Below are 12,589 nucleotides of genomic sequence, written 5' to 3'. Positions count from 1 at the left end.
TGTGACCATGCATTTTGTTCACTGGGAACCTTTCGCTTGAATGAACCAACCACTTCCGTCATTTCATTTCAAAACAGTCGGTTTGTGTTTTTGTTTTTGTTTTTTTTTGTATTAGCCTCATCTGAAATGTTATGTCAGCACTTACAAAGCATGTGTTGTGCTGCTCCCAGTCTGGTAGTGATAAACTGAATGCAGCAATTAATTGAACTGAAAGCCACCAAGATCCATTCTCTTTTTTTCCTGTTTGTTTGTTGAGACTTAATTAGAGCCTTTATTGTTAAAGGTCAGCGACTCGCCTGAGGGGACAGCGCTGTGATGAAACAGCAACAGCCCCGCTGTCTAAATAAGCCTTATCTCTTATTTCAAATGGCTTTTTAAACGTTTGCCCTCTCAGGGTGAATTTCTCCGTCGCCCCACTGGAGCCCCTGACGACTTCCATATGCGGACAAACCATCATGTTAATCAGAGTTTTGCAGACGTGTTTCAAGGGAAAGAAACACTGAATAGTTTTGGAATAAATGAACCGGTGCTGTGGTTACAAAGGAACAACTTCTGCCTTCAGTGTGTTGTAAGTGTTTTATTATCCAAGCTGGGATAAAGATAAATAATGCATTTCACCGCATTTAATATGTGTCTTGTTTTCTGCAGGATATCTGCAAAGCCACTGCGGGTTGTCAACACGGTGTCTCCGCACGTTAACATTTGGTGGCCTCTGACTCTTGTCAAACAGTCACTATCTAGCTGACATCAAGTACAGGCTTTTTCTAACGAGAGGACACTAAGTAACTGCCACGATGTTTATTTAAAATTGCATAAGACGTGGTGGCCAGAGGGTAGGACGAGACCGCTTTGCGCAGGTCCAAAGACCAGACGCAAGACCAGCTGAGCCTAACTACCACGTGGAAGTGAATAGAGCTGGGCAGACACGGCACGGATGGAACCAGGATTCGGTTCAGACCCGGGCAAAATCTCCAAATCTGTGGTGAGCTTTTTTGATCAAACTGGAGTAGTGTTTTACGTGTTGTGGCTAAAATGCTAATCTCGCTGCCTGAGCCGTGATACAAAACTGAACTTCACTGCAGAACAGAGGGATCAGCTTGTCTGCCTCTTCCGTCTCTGGCTCATTTTTCTTCTGTCTTCTGACTTTCTCTTCGTAGAAGAATCGCTGCCTTTCTCTGCCCTTTCGTCAACATTGTTGAGGATTCTCTCGTCCTGTTTGAATAAACTTTTTTCTTTGGGAATTGTCCCCGGACAGAACCGTTGACGCTGCACATCGTGGCCGGTCAACTGATCCATACAGTGTGAGCATGAAAGCCTCAGGTTCTGGCCGTGAAGAAAGGCTGATTTAAATATGTGTAGTGTGAGTTAACACAATGTCCCAGAGTAATTAAAAAAAGGCTAAAAAGAAAAACCCTCTAACCTTTTGGTTCAAATGAACTCTAAGTTTGTGCCGTTGGGTTTAGTTTGTTTGGGTCGGTGTGAAAGCCGTCGGTCCAACTCTTGTGGTGGCTAAACAGCCGGAGGCAAGGCAGCCTGAAAAGGAAGGATATATATATATATATATATACATATATAAAACCATGGTAACATGTTCCTGATCTATCAGAAAGGGAAAAAGGTGAAAAAGGTGTGTTGTACTTGTGTCATACATTTAAAAGTGAGTGAAACGTGACACAATTACTGTCACGTCACGTCTTTAAATGCCATCTTTCTCTTGTTTGACCAAAAGTCCGGATACCCAAAAATATGTAGTATACAGTGATACAGTGATATATGACAAAGACAAGCATCAAATCATCTCCTTTTAGAGGCTGGAATCGCACGATTTGGCATTTTTCTTTTCTTTTTTTTTGCTTAAAAATGACGTTGCCGGTCATTTTTCTGTCAACAGAGTTCCAGCTCTGAACAGTCGTAATCATTTTCAAGACCGCCAGGAAAACTACACTGATGAGATGGAAATCTAATATCTTCATACTTTCACCTAAACTCTTTCCACAAACCAGTGACTGTGAGAGCGTCCCTGTTTCCAAACTGGACGCCAGATTTCACTCTGCAGCGACGCTGAAGGGGTTTTAAGCGTCGCACCTCCTCAGAGGTTCGGACCAGGAGCGATCTTAACGGCCACGGATTTCTTTTTTTTGTTTTATTTTCCTCACCACTTGATCCGTGTAAGTGCAAACAAGTGAGGCGACTTGCAGGGGCTGACTCGTGGCTCTACTGAGGTCTGATTTGCTGTGCCGCCGGAGTCCCACCGATTGAAAGCGCCTTGTGCTGTTCAATCACGAGTTTGTGTTCATACATTTTCTTGGCCTGCGTCTGTCAAGAGGAGGATTCCTGAAACTCCGAGATACTGCGCTCACTCCTCCTGTCAGGTTTATTAAGACTCGTAATTGCATGGCTCTGTATTTTATAGATCGCTGACGCCGTAAAACGGATTTCGACCCCCACAGTTATCTGTAATCAGACGTGGATATACACTCATCGTCTGCTGGAGTATATCAGTACTTTGCCTGTTCCACCGGTCATCAGACCTGTGAATGAAAATAACAGCAAACAAGAACACTTTCAATGATTTGTCAAATCGATTAGGGTTGTACAGTGATGCAAGGGCAGCTGTCATGACACATGGCTGTGGGTATTTAGTTATTGACCATCGTCGTCGTCGGGGATTTCTCGGTAATTCGTGGGCCCTTGATCGGCATTTCGCTGAGCGCTTCTCCGATTTGCAAAATAGTCAAGCAATCAATGACGTTAGCTGACAATCAAATTGATTCACGCTGAGTTTGGAGCTTGGTTCCTTCTACAGATTCAAAGATAAATGTTGTGTTATTGGATTTTCACTCTAACCTTATTTTTCAACTCCGCCTTATCTCGGACAATCTTTCCCACGAGGAGATCGCAAGATTAATGTGACGGCCCATTAGTCATTAGCAAGAGAGGAAGGCAGAAACAACATATTTCTGCTACACAAAGTTAGACTGATTTTTTTTTTTTTAGTTTTGCAGGTATTTGTTCACAAACCAAAGTACTGGACAAATTAAAATGTTGACAATCCATCAAAGAGTTGTAGAGATGCCGAGCTCGTTGATGGTGGCGCCAGAGGAGAGAAATCACCAGAGTCAGGATTCATCCTCTGGGAACCATGAACGTTGGTACGAGATTTCTTCAGTCTGGACTGAAGTGCTGGATCATCCGTCTGACATAGGTGTGGTTTTTACGGGGATTTCTTGAGCCCTGTGCTCGTAGCTCGTACACCTGGTCCCAGCTCTGAAGAATCAAAACTCGACTTTTGAGGTCTGGTTTTTTCCATGAGGTGTTTGAAGGCCAACGTTGACCAAAATGACTCACTGCAGTGCTTCTACGTGAGTTTCCAGCTTAACTTTAAAAAAGCTTTTAAAGAAAAAAAAGGAAAAATGTGTTGCGCTGGATAAACGGGAATTTTTCTGCCAAAGCAGAATTCACAGGCTGTTAAATAGAGATGTTTGAGGCAGAGTCCTTGTGTTCATGTCACAGGTTAGTTTGGTCCAAGTGCACAGCAATCTGTCCCCCCGTGTGTGGACACCCTGTTGCGAGTGCGTTCGGTCTCGGATGCGCGAAGCGGCGTGTGCGTGGCTTGCGGCGCAGCGCGTCCGGCTGCGGCGTCTCTTCACGTTAAGCTCCCGGATGCACTAGAATGGATTTCCCTGTCAGCCCGTGGGTCATCAGGACCCCTGCCTGCGCGACCTCGCTCCTTTCAAACAGCGGGGGGGGGGGGGCTGAGATGGGAATTGATTCGCCGCTGTACGCGTAGGGAGCCGGTCGCCACGGCAACAGGTAGAGCGCGCGTTGCGACCGCTCAGATAGTGAGTGGTGCCCTGCAGGAGAGACGCCGCCTCCATGTACCAGATGAGCCTGTGAGAAAAATGGTCAGACGTCAGTTTAAGAGAGCTGCCGGGGCCTCGTGATCGCGCTCATCAGGCCCAGCTCGGGTTTGCCAGCTGGGCTTGAATCGTTGGCCTGCGGCCCGCTTTCCATAGCGTTCCCTTTTTTTGTGGAACGGACGTGGTGCGTGCACAGATTGGAGAACGTGGATAAAGTGTGTAAAAGCAGCTGCTGAAGGAAGGTGCAACAGGGTGAGACGCCGGATATTGTCAGGGCAGGCTCCAGCCCCTTAATGACTTTAATCAGTGATTAGATTTTTATTTGTTTGTTTTTTTCCAACAGAGAGCTGCAGACAGTTGATCATATTACATGTAATATTTTTTGTAGTCCATCAATTGCAGGTCGACGAATGTCCTCACAATTTCCAAGGTGCGTGACTGTGTAATTCGGTTCTAGTTATACGGAAGATGGAGACGTTTTTCAGTCGGGACATTTAAGTCCAGTCCGTCGCTCTTCCGGGGATTCCTCGAATCTTCAAATACAGGATCTTCAGAAACACCGTTCCGCCTCAAATTCCGATATTTCCAAATAGTTCTGATATTCAGATATTTGCTTAAATATGTAATTCACAGAATTTAGACCTTGAATTTAGATTTCAGGAGCTTTGAGACTTTTCTAAGACCTGTTTATAATGGAGGTAATTGGTTATCGACTTCATTTCTAGAATTGAAAAGTAGTGTTTTGGAAACTATTTTGGTAGCAGCGTTAGCGCAGGCTAAATACAGCTCAGCACAACAAAGACTTCCTGTCCTCTGGAGGGACGTCCTACCACGTGTCACGGTTGATTCATCGTACCAACCAATCACAGCTGATCTAATCCGGTTTCACCCTGTCCCATCCTTCACAGCTGCATGACTGCGGCCGCAGCTTTCCAGATCACTTTTTGAATTCTTAGACGATAATTGGATCAAGTTATGACGCATGATGGTCCATCAACTCGTAATTCTTGGCGTTCAGGATTAAAATACCTTCTTCATTGAATAAATTGATACAGGCTCAGTGTGTCCCTGTGCAGATTCCTTCAAGAAAATGATTTTATTTTCCTTTGGAAAATAAGCGAGAATTCTCCTCTTTAAATATCATAAAGGTTTTGTTTTGCGCCGAAGTTGCAGCAGTGGCTGACACCTTCACTTCCTCGGCCGTATTTACTCCTACGGTTTTGTGTGGTTTTGATTTTATGGCGTCTTTTAGAGTTTGCAAGAGGCCTGATGGAAAGAGGGTGAGGGCTGGAGGAGACGGCGGGCGGCCCTAACTTCAGCGTCGGGGAGTTTTATTGTTGTTTTTCCTGAGAAGAAGAGGTCAGAATGTCTCAGCCATGAACTTTAAACCGCATGATGTAGATGAGGTCAGGCCCTGGAATGTGTCGACGTTATCAGAAAGCGGTATTACTTTCTATCAGTATTCAAAGTCCTTATACTGTAGTGCATTAGTACTGCATGTACCGAATGTACTTGTGTGCGTGTGGAGTTCTCGGCCGAGGATCTCAGTCTGTAAAACTACATGATTACCCTTCGATGCACCTTGCTGTGACATTACATTTTTTTACGCTGTGTTACATCAGTGCCGTATGACTTCCTGTTGATGTTATGAGGGTTGAAGGACGTGGAGAAGTGCACCTGATTTAAAAAAAGAAAAAAGTTGCATAAACGACTTTAACCTGAAATGATAAATAACTTCCCCTGAACACGCTTGGTCACCTTTGTATCTGTGAAAGCAGCCGGGCGTTGCAGTGGTTTTACCATGCGCGCTGTCGATTTATGGGCCAGTAAAAGGGGCTATGAACGCAGACCTCAGTCAGTCCCTAATCACAAGTGTAAACAGTTGTAATCCAGCTGGGTGTTATCACAGTAACTCCTCAGGTAAGTAGCTTTAATGACACATTAAAACTCCACGTTAAAGCAGTCATTATGGCTAAAGCAAAAGTGTTAATACAGGCGTTTCAACATCTGTGTCTTTGCGCTGTTTACTTCCGAGCAGAAAAGAGATGCGTCGGAGGGCTTGTTGTGTGCTTCCGGAGCTCGAATGAAAGGCAGTGGACATTCCTCAGTTTATGTAGTCCCTCTGGGTCGACGCAGATCCAAAAAGCGTGATGAAGAAAGACCAGTGAGGACATTCAAAGAGGCCTCTTCTCGGTCCAAGGAGTCACATGCGTGAAGCTGGTACGGGGGCTTTCCCGTCTGGCTTCTCAGATCATCTCTGTGTGATGGGGGGCCGTGAATGAGCCAGTGACCCGGAGGTGAGGAGAGTAAGCCTGACAGAAATCTGCTCACGCTCACAAACACCTCACCCCCATCGCTTCCCACATGAAACGCACAACTGTTTGACGAGCTGTCGTTTCGGTTGTTCCACTGAAACCTGTCATAGTGACGCTGTTTAATACCAGGTAAAACAGAAGGAGTGGGACTAGTGATGATTTCCAGTTTTAATAATCTCTCGTTAATAAATATTTTCCATTCATCAGTCTGGTTTTTTGTTGTTTTTTTTCAGTATGACTCAGTGTTTTTTATTTTTGACTGATCTTCAATTTCAGCGTCTTTTTAGGAGAATCAGATTTGCAACAATAAATCATTGGAACACCCGTTTTTAGAATCTAGCCGTGAAGAAAAGTCTAATTTATGAATTACCGTGAAGGAGATTAAAGTATCGCCGCTAACGATAGTTAGCAGGCCTGACAAATACCGAGAGCACTGCATGACTGTGGCTGCTCTGTTAATGTTGCCGTAGAAAATGTGTGAAATTGCTTTTTTCTTCAGATGTAAAAGTTGGTGGAGCAAACAGGGAGGAATTGATGCGCAGTCTCTCACCGTGGGAGCTCGAATTAGAACCGTGCAGCCATTTTCACAAAGGCTAAGATTTATTGCACAGAACCAACCGTGCAGCCAAATCTAATGAGCAGAGGGCATATTTCTTTTTATATTTCTGGCCCCTGGACTTTGACTGAAAAAGATGATGATGATGATGATGATGATATGCCCTGCCAACCCACTAAGCTGCATCCGAGAGGGGAAAACCGAACGCGCTTATTTTGTCACAAGTATCAGCCGCAGGTGGCTGTCGGGGCCTTAAATACCCCGCATGGCTCGTGATCTGGGCCGGTACGAAATCCAAGCTCCTGTCTCAAATGACAATCTGAGCGGCAGATGTTGAGGGATTAGAAACCTGCAGTTAGAGTGGTGGGTCTGGCGTTGCTGTGTTCAGTTTGAAGTGTGAGTGGCTTTTTGCGGCGGTCATTCTTGTGTCATTGTGTCGTAGCGTCCTGTGGTGTGGAAGGAGCCGAGGCTTCCAGATAAAACCCAGCAAGCCCTTGTTTTAATCCCCCGCCTCTCCCATGAGATCAAGGCAGGGATTATTCACTGTGATTGTTGTTTTAGCGCTCGAGGACCGAGCTGCTGCTGTTTGAATGTCGGTTCTGTCGTCCTGCCCCTCATAAGAGCAGACTTTAAAACCCCAAAGCTGCCATGTGACCTCATTGCTCCCACCATTTCAGAGTCTCCGCGTTTGATCATTCACATGAGGCCTTTAATTGTTCTCTCACCTTGTTTTATGTCTGGTTCCTGTCCTCAAATCCTCAAAGCAATAAGACAGTAGAGAAAAGCTCCGTTACAAGTAAAGGTGTCCGCAGTAAAATGTGATAAATTGATCACATTAAAATTACTCTGGATTTACACCTACTGTATCCAGATCAGCTGACAGAGGAGATAAGGAAAGCCAGAAGGAAAAAATGATAGTACGAAGGAAGAATATAATGAAGAAAAGAAAGATACAAAAGAAGAAATGAGAAAAGGTCAAATAAAAGGTCAGGATGAAAAAATGGAGAAATGAGATAATGAAGCGAGAAGGGAAAAACAAAGCAGGGGGGGATGTGGGAAGGAAATAGAAACATAAGGAAGGATAGAGGAAAGGAGGAATAGTATAAGGAAGGGCAAAAGCAAAGAAGAATAAAATAAAGGACACATAAGAAACAGAAGGAGGGAGGGATAGAAGGAAGAAAAGAAAAGGAAGAAGAAAAGAAAGAAAAGGGCAGTAAAAAAGGCAATGAGTATAAAAGTAAATAAAAGTGAGGAGTAGAAGAAGAAGAAGAGAAAAGCTTGAACCTAGTCATGTGAGACCGAGGTCAAAGACGATGATTAATCAGATCCACAAATTGAATCAGTAAATGAGACGTTGTTTGGTGGGATCCAGCCAGCAGAGTGTATTGGATTCTCAGGACAGGAGGGAGACGTGACACAGAGGTGACGTAGGTACCTGACCCGAGCTCCTTTTTTTTTTTTTTCTGATGCTCGTAGCGAGAGGCTCATTCAGACGCACCGTGATGGACACCAGCTGCAGAGTCACAACGCGAGTCCGCTGTTCACATTTTTACTCTGATATACTCACATCAGTCGCCCTCTGAGACGAATCAGTCTCCAACGTCAGCACTTCTGCTGCTCGGCGTACGCGCGTCTCGTCCGTCGAACACGTTGCACCCTAACCCTAACCCGGGAGGACCAGGTTTTGCTTCCGCGTGTGTCGATAAAGAACTTGCACCTGAACTGAAGCCGAGCTCGTAACAACGAGTCGGTCGACACCGACGCTGCCGAGCCCGTTCTAAAAATTCTGAACCGCAGCTCTAACATAATGGGACGCAGTAGAGGTGAAGCACGGCGGTGCAATACCGTCCGCCGAGCTCCGGAGACCGAAGCGTACCACGCTCGGTGAACACGTGGACAGCAGGTTGTTTTACCGCTGCGCAAGTCGTGACCGTAGTGTGGATGTTGTGAAAGGATGTTGTCTTTAAAATGGTGGTGGAGACCGGTCAGTCACTGTCGGCGGAGAAAACCCGTGATAGCGCCATAGATCCGGGGCAATCAGAAAGGAGTTCTAGCAGGCCAGGAACTAGATTTAGACCCTTGTGATTCCAGCCAAACTGCAGCTAAAGTTCCTGAGCTCATAAAATGGTTCCCGGAAAAGTTCCTGTGGTTGAAAGGGGCTATTTGTTATCGCGCTAGCTGACTGACGGCAGGTAGTTTTCTGGCAGCTGGGCTGACCCTGATAGCGTCACCTGGGCCATCAGAAAGTCCCACCTTCAGGTTCAGGATCTAGATTTAGGCCTTCATTTTCAAGCTCCTGGGTTCCTACAAAGCTTTCTTGGTTCCTGGTAAAGTTCTGCAGTGGGAAAGGGTTCTATGTAGTCCTGGTTGATATGGCAGGCAACCTGACCCTGATAGTTCCTGGACCAGCAGAGTCCTACCTTCACAGCAGGGACTTTTTTGGGTTTGGGAACTAAATTTAGACCCTTGTTTCTCCAGGCTTCCGAGGTAAGGTTCCTGTTCTTAGGGTTTTTAGAGGGTTCCTGGAAAACGTCCTGCAGTGGACAAGGTCTGTGTGTAGCTGTTCATGGAGATTAAAATGATCCACGGCTGGTAGGTTTTTGGCAGGTGAGCCAGAAATTTAAACTTAGATCGAGGGATGGCGATCTAAGACTTCAGTTTACGTCTAGTTCATATTCTCTACTGTCGTTTTGCAACGCGTGAGGTGTGATTTTTAAACGAATCCCCGATAACCTGCACCTCTGCAGAAAGTTTCGATTAACCGACAGAAAAATAACCCTTCTGCGATCTATGTGTGTCAGTGACTCCTGAAGACTGGCCTGACGTGCTGCACGTGCTCAGTAATCTCCGACAGAGCAGTTCACTGGACTAAGCTGATTTGGCGTAATGAGCTTTCAGCGGACCCTTACACCCCGGCGCCCTCTGGGTCCGATGAGCAGAAGACCAATGATGTTGCACTTTGAATGAGATGCGTGTGGTGTCACCGTATGACTGGGCCTTGAAATGCAGCACAACTGTCACGATCATAACCACGTTTATTCCTTAACGTTTCTTTTTATTAAGTGCCGCTAGGACCCTGCCCTCCTCAAAGCCGTTTACGTGCTGAGATAACGGAGTTCAAGAATCCACCGATGGTGAAAATATCCTCGCTGTTACACACACAAATAGGGAGAGGAGAAGAAGAAATTAGCAGTGGTAGAAAGTAACTAAGTATATTCACTCCTGTACCGTACTGAAGTACAGATTTGAGGTGCTTGAGTATTTCTAGTTTATGTTACTTTATACTTCTCCTCCACGACATTTCAAATACATAAATATTCTTCTTTTGCTCAACGACATTTATCAGACAGCTTTAGTTACTAGTTACTTTGCGGATTCAACTTATTGATACAAAATGTAATCCACTAGTTCTGAGTCTTTACAGTTGTAGGTATAGTGTGTAAAATAATTCAGGTTAGACTCACCTCTACTCACCTTTACCGCCCGCAACAATATAATCATCTTCCATTTTAAAGCGTTTGGACTTTTTATTGAGCTCAAATCTGGACGTAATTCAAAATTTTAAACACAGTGGTCGTGATTGCAGTTTAATATCCAGGTTTAGGTTTCACAATTTCTAACGGTTGGGAAATGCAAAATGTCAGTGTCGCGCTCGGTCTCACCGTTGTCGTTGTGGCGGTGTGACGCTGAGAGTAATCTGTCAGCGGAGCTCGGCCTTTGTTCCGTCCGTTTCATTCAGTCTGGGAAATGGAAAACAAAACACGGATCAAGATTTATTTTTTTATTTTCGGTAGGCATCAAAAGTGGAAAAATGTTTTCCTATTTTTATCTTTAAGTGAATAAACTAATAATCACAAGAACAATTATAAGACAAAATAAGGCCTCACATCTGTTTGTCCGTCGTAATACTGCTTCCATTTTTTGCATCATCGTGTTTTTTGTACATCATGTGCTCCCAGATTGAAAATAACAGCGGAATAATTCAATGATTTCATTTTGATGTTGTCGGTCATAGATTTCTGTACCGATTGACCATTTTTCCATTGTGATGTGACAGATTCTAGGTCTTTTTTCACTGCTGTTGTACGACTGTGGGAATTGAGTTGTCCTGAAGTCCGGTTAAAAGTTTGAATTAACCCCTCCGTTATCTACTTTGTTTTAAAGCGAACGAATGGTGTCATTTTTCAGAAAGCATGCACTCCTCAGGCGATATTTGTCGAGGCAGTGGCGTCCTTGTTAGAGAGGAGGAAGTGAGGAGGAATGAGGGGAAGCGATGCTGCGTCGCTGCTGCTCAGTCTCCGGACTCCGAGCTGCCGGGCGATCGCGCCGTTGCCCTTCAAAGTCTAAATTTCCACCTTTCTCTGGGTCGTTGACAGGTTGACAGAAGGCGGCAGGATGCTGTGGCGGCTGCTCTGTCTGCTTCCTCTGGTGGGCTGCAGCTGGATTGTCGCTCAGGACGTCACTTATAAAGACAGACACGACCACGGTGAGTCTGAGGACGTGAATGTTACTTTTTAAACTTAAATTCCAGTGAAACCAGACATTTGTGGGCAAAAAGTATATATTTATCAATCCCAGAAAACAATGCAGAAAACTAAAAAAGAAAGTTACACAGAATCCTCCAGAGCTGTGCAAAAAAAAATCTAATCATGGCTCCACTCTTTTCAAGAGACTTGTGTGGAAGTTTTTGAAGAAACCTGCAGGAATCATTTTCCCAGCCTTCCTCCTCAGGCCTGATCTTCTGAGCAGTGTGTTCGGGGTCCTCGTCGTAGCGTTACATGACAGGACGTCATTGCATGTGTTAATTGTGTTCTCATGATGCCCTAAATCAAAACCAAATGACCAACTCCAGATGTTGTTACTGAACTCCAACCCGGCACTGACCCTGCATCTTGCTTGGCTGACACTAGATGAGGTTTTGTCTCTTTGGCGACATACTAACAGCCTACTCTTACATCTTAAGAGCTCATGGCTGGACTCATCGGGGCCACAAGTCCAAAGCGGACTTGTCCTCTCACAGCATGTGGATTTCCTTCCCCCACAGTCTTGTCTTTGTCATGATAAAAGCCTCCAGTTCTTGCTCAGCTGTAACACAATTCAGTAACACAATTTCCAAATGGATTATCTTTTAATCAGTTTCACCAGGAGGTCTGTTCTTCGTTTTATGTGACAAACAATATGTTTTGGTTTAGTTTTAAATATTAGAGTCACTTTCGTTTTACGGTTCATGGATTGAAATGATGGAAGACACGTCGCAGGGTGCGGAAAAACAAGTGGAGGAAAATGCTTCTGTGTTTATGCTGTTGGTGCACCAGTATAATAATAACAACAAACTTTATTTATATAGCACCATTTGAAACAATCTTACAAAGGGTTTCACAGAAGAAAATATTCAAACAAATCAAAAAAGAAGAGAAAGAAAATTGGTAGAAATGACCCAAATATAAATAGAAATGACATTAGACAGAAAAAGCTTGGTCACCCTGGGTCACGGTCCTGCCCGAGGATCCGAGGCTGCAGCCTGGCTCGCACGGCCGCCGCAGTTCAGCAATGTAACCAGGAACCAAGACATAAAGCGCTTTAAAATGATCAGTAAGATCTCGAAATCAACTCCTAAAAAGACTGGTAACCAGAAGTTACGTTATCCTGCCTGATGTTAAAAGCTGAGCAGCAATGTTTTGCACCGAATGCGTGACATCGATTTCTGGTTTCCCCCTGAACACAGCGAATCATTCAAATCAAGAAGTGACCATTATAGACGCACGTATGACCTTCCCAGGATCAGCACTAGAAAGGACAGACCTGATTTAAGGGATGCTCCTCAGCTCCTCAGAGGAGGCAGGACTGCACAACCCCTT

At 44.8% G+C, this 12,589-nt stretch overlaps 1 protein-coding gene across 1 annotated transcript in view; it reads left to right on the top strand.

Moving 5' to 3' along the window:
* LOC120798363 (prolactin receptor-like) overlaps positions 1-12,589 on the top strand; it is a 37,542-nt gene that overhangs the window by 5,797 nt on the left and 19,156 nt on the right. The window contains exon 3 of the mRNA XM_040142613.1: positions 11,108-11,217. Coding sequence (XP_039998547.1) covers positions 11,108-11,217 — 110 coding nt within the window. The remainder of the gene's footprint in view (positions 1-11,107; positions 11,218-12,589) is intronic.

The sequence above is a fragment of the Xiphias gladius genome, chromosome 13 (assembly GCF_016859285.1).
Source record: "Xiphias gladius isolate SHS-SW01 ecotype Sanya breed wild chromosome 13, ASM1685928v1, whole genome shotgun sequence".
NCBI classification, from domain to species: domain Eukaryota; kingdom Metazoa; phylum Chordata; class Actinopteri; order Istiophoriformes; family Xiphiidae; genus Xiphias; species Xiphias gladius.
This window is presented reverse-complemented; position numbering and strand designations above follow the sequence as displayed.